General features: G+C 53.7%; 4 protein-coding genes across 4 annotated transcripts; 2 read left to right on the forward strand and 2 right to left on the reverse strand.

Annotated features, from left to right (window-relative positions):
• Nucleotides 1–1,822: 1,822 nt before the first annotated feature.
• BBA_08653 (uncharacterized protein) lies at nucleotides 1,823–2,434 on the forward strand (the record flags this gene model as incomplete). The annotated part of the gene is made up of 1 exon (XM_008603750.1): nucleotides 1,823–2,434. One exon carries the CDS (start codon nucleotides 1,823–1,825, stop codon nucleotides 2,432–2,434), a length of 612 nt encoding a protein of 203 aa, XP_008601972.1.
• Nucleotides 2,435–3,163: 729 nt separating this feature from the next.
• BBA_08654 (tetratricopeptide repeat protein 15) lies at nucleotides 3,164–4,585 on the forward strand (the record flags this gene model as incomplete). The annotated part of the gene is made up of 3 exons (XM_008603751.1): nucleotides 3,164–3,227; nucleotides 3,287–3,332; nucleotides 3,385–4,585. 3 exons carry the CDS (start codon nucleotides 3,164–3,166, stop codon nucleotides 4,583–4,585), a joined length of 1,311 nt encoding a protein of 436 aa, XP_008601973.1.
• A 420-nt stretch (nucleotides 4,586–5,005) lies between these two features.
• On the reverse strand, nucleotides 5,006–6,667 carry BBA_08655 (uncharacterized protein; the record flags this gene model as incomplete). The annotated part of the gene is made up of 3 exons (XM_008603752.1): nucleotides 5,006–5,557; nucleotides 5,915–6,379; nucleotides 6,470–6,667. 3 exons carry the CDS (start codon nucleotides 6,665–6,667, stop codon nucleotides 5,006–5,008), a joined length of 1,215 nt encoding a protein of 404 aa, XP_008601974.1.
• Nucleotides 6,668–7,827: 1,160 nt separating this feature from the next.
• BBA_08656 (ABC transporter) lies at nucleotides 7,828–12,195 on the reverse strand (the record flags this gene model as incomplete). The annotated part of the gene is made up of 2 exons (XM_008603753.1): nucleotides 7,828–11,934; nucleotides 11,992–12,195. 2 exons carry the CDS (start codon nucleotides 12,193–12,195, stop codon nucleotides 7,828–7,830), a joined length of 4,311 nt encoding a protein of 1,436 aa, XP_008601975.1.
• Between the last annotated feature and the right edge of the window lie 750 nt (nucleotides 12,196–12,945).

The raw sequence follows: 12,945 nt of genomic DNA on the forward strand, positions 1-12,945 counted from the left end.
AGACCCTTCGACTGCTTCCTCAGCACTGAGTATTCACTCTAACTTCAGTGCCTAGAATGACCCCGGGCCCTTTCCTCCCCAGTCTTGGCCTTCCTCTTCGGCACTGAGAGTATACCGGGCAAACTCGTCTGTCGGGCTGACTGCCTCGCCATTGCAATGAGTGACTCCACGCTTGTCACGGAGTTTTGCATCCCCGGCAGATACGGTAGCAAGCCATTTCAGGAGGTCTAGGCAAACGACGACGCATGAAAAAGTGTCGATTCACTCTCAGGGCCCTGAGCAATTCCAATTACCATGCCGTCCGACAGAGATCTTTGCTGCCATCCTCGAAGAGCTTGCCCGAGAGTCTGCCGGTCTCGCCAAGATCAGATCGAGCACGACAAGGCGCAGGCAGCAAGACAAGTGTTCTCTGGCCGATACGGTAGCAAGCCGATTGACGCTTCTCGGCCGAACGACGACGCATGAAAAGGTGTCGATTCGCTCTCAGAGCCTTGAGCAACTCGAATTACCATGCCGTCCGACAGAGATTCTTGCTGCCATCCTCGGACCAGATCGAGCACGACAAGGCGCAGGCAGCAAGGCAAGTGTTCTTTGGCCGACACGGTAGTAAGCCGTTTGACGTGTCCCAGCCAGACGACACACGACACCGTCAGGCAAAAGGTCTTGCTGCCGTCCTCGAAGAGCCTGCCCAAGAGTTTGCCGGCTTCGACAAGATCAGGTCGAGCACGACAAGGCGCAGGTAAAGATGACTGCTGCCATCATCGAAGAGCCTGTCAGTCTGTGGCCACGCAGTGCTTGGAGAGGGAGGGCGTGAAACAGTCAGCGAAATTGGGACCGCTGCTCTTCTCCCCGGCCTGTGAGGCCTAGTTACTGGCCTGCCCAGATGGTCGAGACGGAGCAGCGGCGGTGCCTGGCCCGAGATTCGATACCTTGAATGTTATTATATGAAGCGGGTACATCGCTCAGACGGTCGAGACGGGAGCAGCGGCGGTGCTTGGCCCGAGATTCGGTATCTAGAGTGCTACTACGTGAAACTGGCTGGTTTCTCGTCGTTGACAGTATCGTCTCTTGCTTGGCATTGCGCTCGACATTTCCGACTGCAAGAAACTCGACATTGCCGACTGCAAAAATTGTCAGCGAAACGGCCTCCTGCTTAGACGATCCAAGGCACAGCAGGCCCAGAGTCCTCTGTACGGAGCTCCCACTCAGCTCCCCGGCCTGCTTCTCTCGCTTCCGCAGTGCGGAGTACCTGCTCGGGCTTCAGTGCCCAAGGCACAGCAGGCCCAGAGTCGCCTGTACGAAGCTCCCACGAGAGTCGTCTGTACGAAGCTCCCACTAGGAGCCTCTGGACGGAGCTTCCACTCAGTCTGTGCCTGGGTTTCGTGTACAGCACTGGTGCGCCCCAGACTGAATTCCTACAAATTCAGCGGGCTTTCAACCGGCTTTACTTGCTTGGGGACTCGGCAAGCCCCGATCCAATAGGCTCTCCTCGGCGGTCATGCTGGCCTGAATGTGTTTGCACCTGCCCTGCAACCTAGCAGAATGGCTACTGGAGTTGGTGGTCTTGGTACTGTGGAAAAGTCAAAGTACCTACCACATCATAGGAGTGCACCGGATATTGGGTACGGAGCTCCCACTCCAGCTCCGTAGAGCCCGGATCCGGCAAGTTCGGTCCATTGGGTGGCTCTCTCCTGCGCCTTTGCTGGCCCAAGTTGTGCGCGAGGCCGTCTCCCAACCCAGCAGAGACGGCCGCTTGTTCGACAGGGCAGGTACTTGGAAAGTCCAAGTACCTACCACATCATTGTGGCTCCGCGTTGGTGCCATGATTCGACGCTCCTGCTCCCTTGGGCGTTTGATCTTTTGGGTTGCTGCAGCCTCGAAGCTGTGGACTGTCGCTGGCTCTCTCAGCCGGGGGCTGGAGGGCGCGTCCTGCTGCTTCGCGTGCTTGGAATGGGTTGCCCTGCCCAGAACTCAGCGCAACGGGGCATACTATTGCCTCATGCCTGGGACTGGCAGTTTTGCGAGGTTTGAGGCCGCCGGAGCACCCAACTCGAAGAAGGGGCAAGGTGGGAGCGTGCGTGGTCGGCCCGTCTTGCCGAGCACGCCCGCGCCCGCGCCCGCACCCGCGCTCGCCACCTCGAACGGGCTGGCTGTTATTCGCGGCCAGGCTGAGCTTGTGTTTGGCCTGGCAGAAGCCAGCCTCTTGTGGGAGCATATGTGCCGCGAACGCCTGATGGCAGTCGTGGCACATCCTCATCATACTGGGTTGCGGGGGCTGTCCGCCCTGCGGCTACTGCCAGTTCTGGAGGATTGGGCAGAGTCGATGGAGGATGCTGGGAGGGTGATGATGGGACTGGGGCTGGGAGGAGGAATCGGTCCTGGCTGGAGGGAGGTGGACAAGAGCTGGACGGGGAGCGATGTTGAGTCGGCATAGGCATGCTTGCCTTGGCGGACTCTTGTACTGACATTGACAGGATACGGGCGCAGGTAGAGTCGGTATGGCGAGTGGCAACAAGCCCCGGGGTCTGGGGCGAAATAAATTGCTCGCTGCCGGCTCTCCTGCTAGGTGGATGGGTGGGTGAGGGTCAATGAGGGAAGACTTTGGTGGGTGTGGACACTAACAGTTGACAGTGGAGGAGGCCAAGGAGGTTGGGGCAGTGATGTGTGGTTTGAATATAAGCTCTTTTTCTTTAATCTTGGGTCTCCGTTCTGCGATGATATCTGTGATGCGCTGTAAGTGAGGCCCTGTAGATGATGCCCCAGGTGGCCATGGTGATGGCAGTATTGACGCTGTAGATGTGGACCGGCAGAGATAGCGTGGTTCGTGAGGGTGCTAGAGCTACAAGTTGGGGCGATGGGCTCGAAGACTGCTGTAGCGATATACTGGTGGTAGTGGTAATGGTGATGATGATTATCGTGATGGTTGTGGACAGTGGGTTGATGGTGGTGTTGCTGATTGATGCAGAGGCATTGGATTTACAGTGGCCGACCCATGTAGTTACAGAGGATTGCAACGCTGGACGACGTGCTCCAGCTGGCTTCAGCTCTGCTAACTAACCGGCAATTACCCGCGGGCTCCCACTGGAGCTACAGCTGTCCAGACTTCAAGTTACAACTCACGAAGCCCAGATTGTTCCTCATATGCCAGCATAATTAAATCACAATGAGCCAGCCGACGAAGTCATCAGCCAAAGTGCATACAAGGAACAAATCATCAACATCGCGGAGTATGTATCACCAGCGATCACCTCCACCTACCAAATACGTGCCAAGCTAACATCACCAGCTTCCAGGCCGCGGGCATCAACCAAAGGACCGTTGGACGCCGATGAGTGAGTGTTCAATCTCCGTTCAGACATGATCGCTAGATATTGACGTCTCAAGTGATCCCTTATCAAATCCTGGCACCCCGGCAGCACAGACGTCACCACACTCTAGCATTCGCAGGAGCACAGCATCCCCACGCGGGCAGCAAACGGTCTCGTCACCAGTCTCACAAATAGGCGAGCCTCACCGCAAAGACTTTTCCTTTCTGCTCCGTCCCGAAATCTACCATCCCCTAACCCCTCTCAATGTACCCCTCGCCTTCCGCAGCTCATCCCGGCAGCCCGATCTCAGCGGCCGTCCCGAAGAGCTCCTCGCCCGTGGGCATTTTCGCGCCGCCGCCATCGCCGCCGTGCAGGAACTCACCGGCAGCGGCACCCGCCCCGGTGTCGACCCGCACGACGCGCCGCGCATTTTTGACCTGCTGTACACGCGCCTCGCATGCCTGACGCTCATCGACGCCACCTCGCTCGCCGCGCAGGAGGTCAAGGCGCTCGAAGACCTCACGAGCATCCGCACCTATGTCGACGAGACCACCGGCGCACACCTAGTGCCGTGGCCGCTGCGCGTACTCAACGTGCGGCTGCAGGCGCTCGGCTTTGGCGACCCGCGCCGCGCCGTCATGAGCTACCACGACTTGGCCCGCGAGGCCCGCGAGCACATCGCCAAGGCTGCGGCGCGCTATGAAAACTCGGAGAGCGAGCTGTGGAAGGAACGCCTGCAGGAGCTCGGCGTCAAGGTCGCCGGCGCGCTCATCGACATGGACGACCTGCCTGGTGCGGCGCACCAGCTGCGGAGTCTGCGGAGCTGCGGCGACGCGCGACTGGAATTGTGCCGGGCGCTGCTGTGGCTGCAGCTGGGAGATGCGGAGAGCGCGCGGGCGTGTGCGCGGCAGTGTGCCGACAACGCGGAGACTACGGAGGGCATTATCCTCGCGCTCTGCGACATGGCCGAGGCGGACTACGAGGGGGCGCTGGCGCGGTGGCAGGCGCTACGGGCGGCGCTGGATGACGAAATGGTGTCCGTGAACACGGCCATTTGCCTGCTGTATCTGGGCCGTATCGTGGAAGGGCGGGATATCCTCGAGGGGCTGGTGGACAAGGGCTACTCGTCGCGCACGCTGCTGTTCAACTTGTCGACCATGTACGAGCTGTGCACGGAAAAGAACAAGGCGTTGAAGACGAGGCTGACGGAGCGCGTGGCGGCCATGAAAGAATCGGCCGTAGGATGGGAAAGGGTCAATGCCGATTTCAAGCTATGATGATGCGATGCCGAACCATGGTTTACCTGACATTCGCTACTCCTGGCTGTGGTCATAAATCTGCACGAAAAAATGACCGAGTCTGCAGACGAACAGGCCAGATCGACAAGTTTGAGAGTGGAGGAGGGAGGGACACACAGAAGTCATTTGCATGGCTCAGGGCTCAGACTCATCATGGGCTCAACACCTGCAAGTTACCGCACGCTGCCACTAAAGAGCACGATTGTGATCGGGTACCCCTAGCTTTCAATAGTTGGAAAATTCATCTGGTGTCGTAAGCTATTGCGAGAAGAAAACAATCTCCCTTTCTCATGTTGAAGGAACAGGCCCGCCATGCTCATAATCCCTTAATCCTGCTGGCCTTGCAGACGTCGTTCCCCGCGAGCAATTTCTGCTGAGCAATCATAGTCGCCCCCCGAATCATTCTCCTCCTCCTCCTCGTCGCCCCCGCCGTCTTGCCTTTCTTTTGCCATTCTTTGTCGTAGTACTGGCCAGCTTTTCCCGTTGCATCTGTCTTGCCTCAATCGCGCGAAGGTGCACGTCAAAGGTCTGAAGTCTCCAGGTGTCGCAATTTCCTCGCGGACAGTAAAACAAACCCCGCTGCTTTGGGTCAGCTATTGTGTCAGAAGACATCCAGGAGACGACATCGCCCCAGCCTGCCGACGAGGCCGCATCTGGATCGATGGCGCAAACAAGCGTCTTGCGCATGGCCAGCATTTCCTTTGTCGCATCGTGGCATTTCAAAAAGTCGACGCGCAGCTGAATGCCTACCCCGTCAAAGGTGAAGCCATGGCGCTTGTAGGCACAGCGGCCCGTCTCGCTAATGAAGCCGCCTTCTGGCGCCGATTCCTGCCAGCGCGCAATGGCTGGCGCAGGACAGGTGCGTATTGGACGCTGAAGCTGTAGCGAGGGATGGTCTAGATAGTAATCGACACAATCACAGACATTTGGGTCGAAAGCCTGCATCTCATCCTGATTGGTCCTAGTAAGCATTCTATGCCAAAGCCCTATATCTTCATGCGTGTGAGAGCGTATTAATTCTCTCCGCAGGCTTGAAGGACATATTTTTCCGTTTCGTAGCCTATTGAGTTTGATATGGGACGTGAAAGAAATACTAATTCGTAGTTTGCTGTACTGATCATAGTAAGCTTGTACCTGCGGCCGGTTATCAGCCGGACAGGTATTTGAGCCGCAAGTAGGCCGAGATATATCGTGTTTGAAGGAACAGCATAGGCTCTTCGCTCCGGAGGCTGCGTCAAGCTTCGCTTGTTGTAGACTAACACATCGATGGGCGCACAGAATTAGATGGCCTTCGTGTCCAACACATACTCTATCGTCGTCTATCGCATTTCGCATACGTGCGGAGAAGTGCATTTCCCGGTGGGTTGTGCGGCAGCCTGAACAATAAAGAACCGGCATGCTTAATAGCAGCGTTCTCCCTAGACGGTCTCCTCTTCGACTATTTAAACAAACTTGACATATGCGTCGGGATTCGAGGAAGAATGCTTCTTGATGCGTGGGGATAATGCGACGCGGTACCTCCCAAAGTCTTGCCGTGTCGTAGAATCGTTGGTGATCATCTGACGTCAAGTGCAAGGACTTGAACGTCGGATTGACACTAAAGAGAATCATGAAGATGCGGGAGGTATGTCGCAGCCTGAAAAGACTCTTAAGATCAGAAGACCTCATGATATTGACGAGAATGTGATCTGGAAGGCGTGCCAAGGGGCTATAGAGCTGATTTTCAAATATTCTTCGCAGAAGATGGTCCAATTCTCCTAGATCTGGAATAGACTGTATTGTGAATGTTAGCAGTCGATAGCGACCCTTCGCCATACCGGACTTTTGAAGGCCACCTCTGTAGAGAGTACTGTGGTTACTTACATCTTCGTAAGATGGGGGCTGAGAGCCTGGATGCAAAGGAAGTGCTTTGCATTTGGTCGCCGTATTTGTTGTCATTGCTGCGATTGTCGGTCGGCCCAGCGTGGTGGTGGTGGTGGTGGTGTTTTTGTTTTTGTTGTTGGTGTTGTTGTAGGCCTGCTTAACGCGAGCTCTGGCGAGCGACCACAATGAATTCGGCATGATAATAGAGTCTGTCTGACTTGTGAGGAAGTTCAAAGTGGCCTGGTTCGAAGATATAAGGGGGGTTTTCTATAACTGAGAAATGTTTACAAATGGATGCAAACAATAAAGCTTGGTGGTGGCGAGGAGAAACTTTGGGTGGCTGCTGATGGGCATAACTTGGGGATAGAGTGGCTGTGTCAAGCTCGGTGGCTTGGTGTGAAGCACAAATCGCTTTACAAATCACGAAAGCCCAAGAATCTATAAAAAAAAAAAATCCAAAATATGAGCACGCACAATGGTATGGCTCAATTCGTTGCCGAGTTATAAGTTCTGCTGCGCCCCGACGCCGGCGCCAATTCTGCTGCCGACGCCGGGGCTAGTCGCCCGGCACGCAAGGGCGGCGCACAGTTCCAGGCTCGCTACCGAGACCTAGATTACACCCATGACCAATGGCTATACGCATGATCGAGTCACCTTGTTGATGATCAGATAAGTCCCACGCTCCCGACGCCCGGCTTACGCTCGTCATTGTAAAGGATCTGCTAAACGCCCGACTTGACAAGGGTTCCGGGTTGCAGTAACGTCGATGCGTTGCCTTGGCAGCCGCTGATTGGCTCGATTCCTCCCACTTTCATTCAGAAACTCCCGAATCAAGCAGCTTTTATTACAGTAACTTGAGCGTTAAGCAAGGAACCTTTTGCTTAACTAAGAGGTTGAGGATATGATGATGCATGCCAGTCTCAGAATAACAGAATCAGATTGAACACGCCGGCCTTAATCTTGACATCACTTTAAAAAAATGGCCATGGACATGGAGTCCCGAACCTACGCCATTTTGGGGATTGTGGCGGCGCTTGTAGCCTGTAATTCCCGCCCCTCCCCCGCACAATACCCTGCAGGTTCCATTCTCTACCTAGGCGTAACGCAGTTTACGACCTACTTTGCTTAGGACAGTACCTCGTCCCAATTCTCCCTCTAGTTGTGCCTATAGAATAGCTCTTAATACAGTACAGCACATGGCAATTCTTTGTGTAGTTGGCATTAAGTGCAAATTATACCACTTCATGTAGCTGGATGCAGCTACTTTCCAATCGGCGCAAGGTTCGATTCAACTGCACATAGCTAGTACGTTGCATATTCATAAGCTCTTGTTTTCTATAAAAAGAATTAATGCAAATCTAAAGCTGTAATTCCATCAAATTAAACAACTTTCCATCCCGCCTTTGTAAAAGCGTTTCCGGGCTACCCACCTCCACTAGCCTGCCCTGCTCCATGATGACCATGACGTCCGAATCTAAAATGGTGTGCAGGTGATGCGCCACGACGATTTTGGTGTACGCCTCGAAGTCTTCCTTTAACACTCTTTGTATTGCTTCTTCTGCGTCGGCATCCAAGTTACTCGTCGCCTCATCGAGGAGAAGAATGCCCTTGTCGCTCTTCTTGGAGAGAATAAGCCGTGCTAGGCCAAGGAGAAGTTGCTCACCGCGGGACAAGTCGTCGGCTTTGACCTCGTGGTCAAACCCGCCCAGTCGTTCGATAAGATGGGCAAGACCGACGCGCTTTAATACGGTGGATACGACTTCATCGGTTGCGTTGCCTTCAGGGTCAATATTGACTCGGAGGCTAGCTGGTATGATTAGAGGATCTTGTGTGGCGACGAGGAGCCGTTCGCGAATGACTTGGCGGGGCAATGTGGTAATATCTATCCCGTCGATGACGATGGTACCAGAGTGGACTTCTACGAGGCGAAGCACTGCGCCTATAATGGAGCTTTTGCCGCTTCCTGTGCGCCCGCATATTCCAACAGTCTGTCCTGGCTCGATTGTGAGGCTAAAATCCCGGACGCCAGACGAGCTGTCTTCGTAAAATGCGCTCAGGTCGTTGAACTGGATTGCACCATTCGCTGGCCATTGCGCAGTGGCTACCGCACATTCCTCCGCCCTGTCTTCTGGCTGCACAGCTGCCTCAAAGCCCTTGAGACGCGCAATAGAACCTAGCGAGGTTTCCAGCATGGTCCAACCGCTGAGAAAGTTCGAGAGGGCGGCACTGAAAGACAAAACGTTGTTGAGCGAAACACCGGCAAGACCGGCGCTTGTTGATCCGCGAATACCAACAGCTAAGCTGACGACGAAAACTGCTTCAGCGGCCACAATTAGATCGAGTACGAGGCCGAGCCATATCTGAATGCAGTAGAGGAGGTAGCATGGTCGCTGGGACTGGTCGAGTAGCTCAAAATTGACGTCCTGGAATGCCTGCGCCCAAGCAAATGTGCGGATAGTCATTAGTCCAGATGCAGTCTCCGCAAAGTGAGTGTACAGCGGACTCTTTGCTTCAATGTCGAGTATACGGAGCTGTCGAGACGTGCGAAGGTAAATCATCTGCAAGGCCCAGATGGCAAACACAAGAAGCGGAATGGTGGCGGCCATGTATGAGGAGCCGGTTGCGACGAGCCCTGCAGCCTGCAACGCGAAAAAGAGGTTTGTGACGCTCACGAGCACACCAGTGGCCAGCTGTCCTTCGATGATAGTCATGTCCTGCGTGAACCTGTTCAAGATGACGCCGCTGTCTGTGCTGGTAAAAAGGGCCTGCGGGGCATGCATGACAGTTCGTACGAGAATGGCGTGGAATTTGCGAGCCGTCGAAGGAGATATCTTGATGATGATTGCCCAAACATACGCCCCCATTGAGAATGAGTTGAGAAATGCGAGGCAAATTAACACGCTGGTGTATACGCCAATCCGCGCACCGCCTGCCTCTGTCCACCACTTCAGCCAGATCTGAGAAAAGCCGGAGCTGAAGACGTTGACGGCGGCGAAAAAGAGGAAGAAAAGCCCGGGAAACCAATGTACATGGCGACAATAGTATTTATAGACCGCCAAATCCCCCGTTGACCTGCTCAGATCGTCGATTTGTTGTGCTCGCTTGAGCTTAGAGACATCGGCGTGGGCAGGTGGCACGGTGACTGGAGTAACGGACGCGTCACTGGCGTGCTTGAGCTGAAGGGCTTCGGCATCTTGGCTAGACGTTTCCTCGACGGTTTCATCGGTCAGAACAAGAACTTTGTCAGCGTACTTGAGAAAGTTTGTGTTGGACGTAGCTAAAAGAGTTGTGGTCCTGCTGTCTCGGAGGAAGCCGCCCTCGCCAAACAATGCCATGAAGATCTTTCTCTGCGTCGCCCAGTCCAATGCGGCGAAGACATCATCCAAAATCAGCATCTGAGCGCCGGAGTATAGAGCGCGAGCGAGGGCCACACGGTGCCGCTGACCGCCGCTGAGGCACGATCCGTTCGAGCCAAGCTCGGTGTGGTCGCCGTTCTCAAACCGGCTAATGTCGTGATCCAAGTCGCAGATACGCAGGCATTTTTGGTATCTAGCTTCATCGTATGGGTTGGCGGTGGTAACGGGGCCGAGAATGGCAGCTTTGAGAGTAGTGTTGGGCAGCCAGGGACTCTGAGAGCAGTATGCGGTGCGACAGTCGGATATAGACAGGGAACCACCTTGTTCGATGGGTATTTCGCCGAGGAGAGATTTGAGTAGGCTTGATTTACCCGCGCGAACTGGTCCAGCGAGAATAGTTAATGATGCATGCGGGACTGAGAAGTTCATATTTGTGAGGATTGGATCGGCTTGTGGTGCTGGTCGGAGAGTGACGTTCTCAACTTGGATGGCATTCGCCGAAGATGGAACCTGATTTCGAATCTGGGTGAGGTCTTTTAATTCGATACCACCATCGATTGCTGACTGCACATCAGACGAAGACCATGCTTCAAGTGAGCGTTGATCACCCTTTGGTTTGGTGAGCAAGAAAGCTTGAATGCGGTCAAAACATCCAATGGTTGATGCTGTGGACGGGATGGCGCTGACGAGCTTCGCAGTAGGGTCAGTCAGGAGGTGGATGATGGCTAAACTTGAGAAAGCTGTGACTACATCTAGAGTCTCGTTTCCGCGAGTAAGAGCCTGACCAGCGTAGATGGCAAACGTCAATGCCGGTGTGAGGGCCCAGGGCAGGTTCTGGACGACGTTTTGCCAGAGAATGCTCCATCGAAACGCCGCCATGCGAATTGTCTCGTCGATACGATACTGCTGAAGCATAGACGCGATGATGTCGCGCAATCCAAGCATCTTGATATTTCTCATGCCTGCCAAGATAGAGGACGTGAACGACACGCGGGACTGGACGGCGTTGACCCAAATCTTCTGTTTGTTTCCAATGGTCTTGGTTATCAGGGCACCTCCTATGAAGGAGATGATAACGAGAACAATAGGCACGACAGAGACCCAACCAAGCTGCAGCGACAGCAGAGCTACTCCAATTATAACTTCAATAGTCTGTGACCAAACTTCGTTTAGTTCAGGTAAAGCAGCGGCAATGCGGTCTAAATCTGCGCTCATAAGCGTAAGGGTGGCAGACTTGTTGCCGTCGCCGTCGGCGAGACACAGGAGATGATCGTAGATACAGCACTCAGCACTACCGCGAAACATTATTATGAAGCGGTGCATTGCCTGGTTGTAATGCAGCTTGCATACTGCCAGTCCGAGGTAGATTAGAGCGGTAGCCCCGATGAGGCTATATCCGACCGATGTACTCTCTTCAGTAACTGGCTCCTCGAGAAGCGTCAAGGTGCGTTGAATGAGGAACACTTGTGCAAAGGTGAAACCAATGTCAAGAAATCGAGGGAATGCAGCCAAAGAAAGCTGTTTCCAGAAGGCGCGAAGCACAGCGTATACGAATTCGAAACGCCGTTCTGGTCTCTGTCTCGCTATCCACGCATACTGGAACTTGCGGCTGAGATGCGCGCCGGCCAAGTCAGGATCTAGGCGGGGGAGATGGTTGATGGAGAGTTTCGATCGGAAACCCGTGACGAAGAGGCCATTTAACCAGAACTGGAAACTTCGGCTGATGATGCTCGCAGTAGCCTCGGGCGGCAGCTCGTGGTACTCTGGCTTCAAGACGCCTCGCTTGGATCGAACTTCGAAGACGAGAAGGACCAATTTGCTGGCAAGCCGACTGACAAACATGGCTGCGATTGGGATGTTGAAGCCAACCAGCCAGAGAGTGCGAGCCTGAGCAAGATCCAGCAGAACCGTGAAAGCGAGATATGCACTGAGGATGGTGGATGGCCTGACGGCTCGACGATCCTCCATGTGGCCTAGGACAGGGAGGATAGCAGCTGCAATTAGATCCATTGAGGAAGAAGCAATGCTCAATTTGGCATCCTGTGGTCCAATGCGTGTCCAAAGAACAAGAAGAGTCGTTTGAATGGCGGCAAAGACAAAAGCGGCGACCTGGTGACCATTGTTAGAGATGAGCCGTCAGGATCAGTACTTGATCTTCTCACGTACCAGCTTCGCTTTACGAGCGAGGCTATCTACGGTCCTGATTGGCTGTCGAGAGAGATACAACACCCTCAGCATTGTAGTGATGAGGAAGATGGCTGCCGGAATGAGCCCGAAGATGGCCTGCTCCGCAGCGAGCGTCATGTCGAGACTTCTGCCATTGCACTCTTGGCTGGCCATGACTTTGAAGCCATTGTTGCAGGCGGCCATGCTGTTGAGGCTGGGATTGGGTTTTGATTTGGCGTGCGCGCGTGAGCGTGGCCGCGTGCAAACAAAGGTGTGACTTTGGCTTCAGGGTAGGCAGGACCCTTGCACACCAAACGCGCAAAGTTGACAAGGTAGAGACCACCAAAAAAAATACAACAATTATTCAGTCTCACAGATAATCCGTGACGTCTTTTGCGCATTTATCCATTCGAAAACGCCAGCTTTGAATTTCTCGCAGTATCATCACCCCGCTTCTGGCCTTTGACCGATCGAGTCATTCGCCGCACGACCTCCCCGCCGCCAGCCTGATTGACAAATCCTTCTTACCATGAACCCGAACTTTGTAACGTCGATTTCGAATCTTCCGATCTAAATTTGATTTACCTATTGATGTATTTCATAGTTATCGATGGACCAATCAGAAGTTCATCAAAATCACTCTTGGCCGAAATAGCCTCATAACAATCATCTAATAATATACCAATTTTAAGTCCGTAATAAGCTCTTAGCCACTGGCTGATAATTAACTGGCCGTTGATTAACTGGCTGTTGATGAACTAGCCGTTGATTAGCTGGCTGTTGATTGATTGTTAAGGATTAACTGACTGCTTCACTCGCTGTTAACTGACTAGCTATTGATTGACTGTCAAGAATAACCTAACTATTAATTTAATTGCTGTTAACTGGCTGGCTGTTGATTAACTGTTAACTTACTTGTTGTTGACTGGCTGGCTGTTGATTAACTGTTAACTT

Source organism: Beauveria bassiana (genome assembly GCF_000280675.1).
Source record: "Beauveria bassiana ARSEF 2860 unplaced genomic scaffold BBA_S00037, whole genome shotgun sequence".
Lineage (NCBI taxonomy): Eukaryota > Fungi > Ascomycota > Sordariomycetes > Hypocreales > Cordycipitaceae > Beauveria > Beauveria bassiana.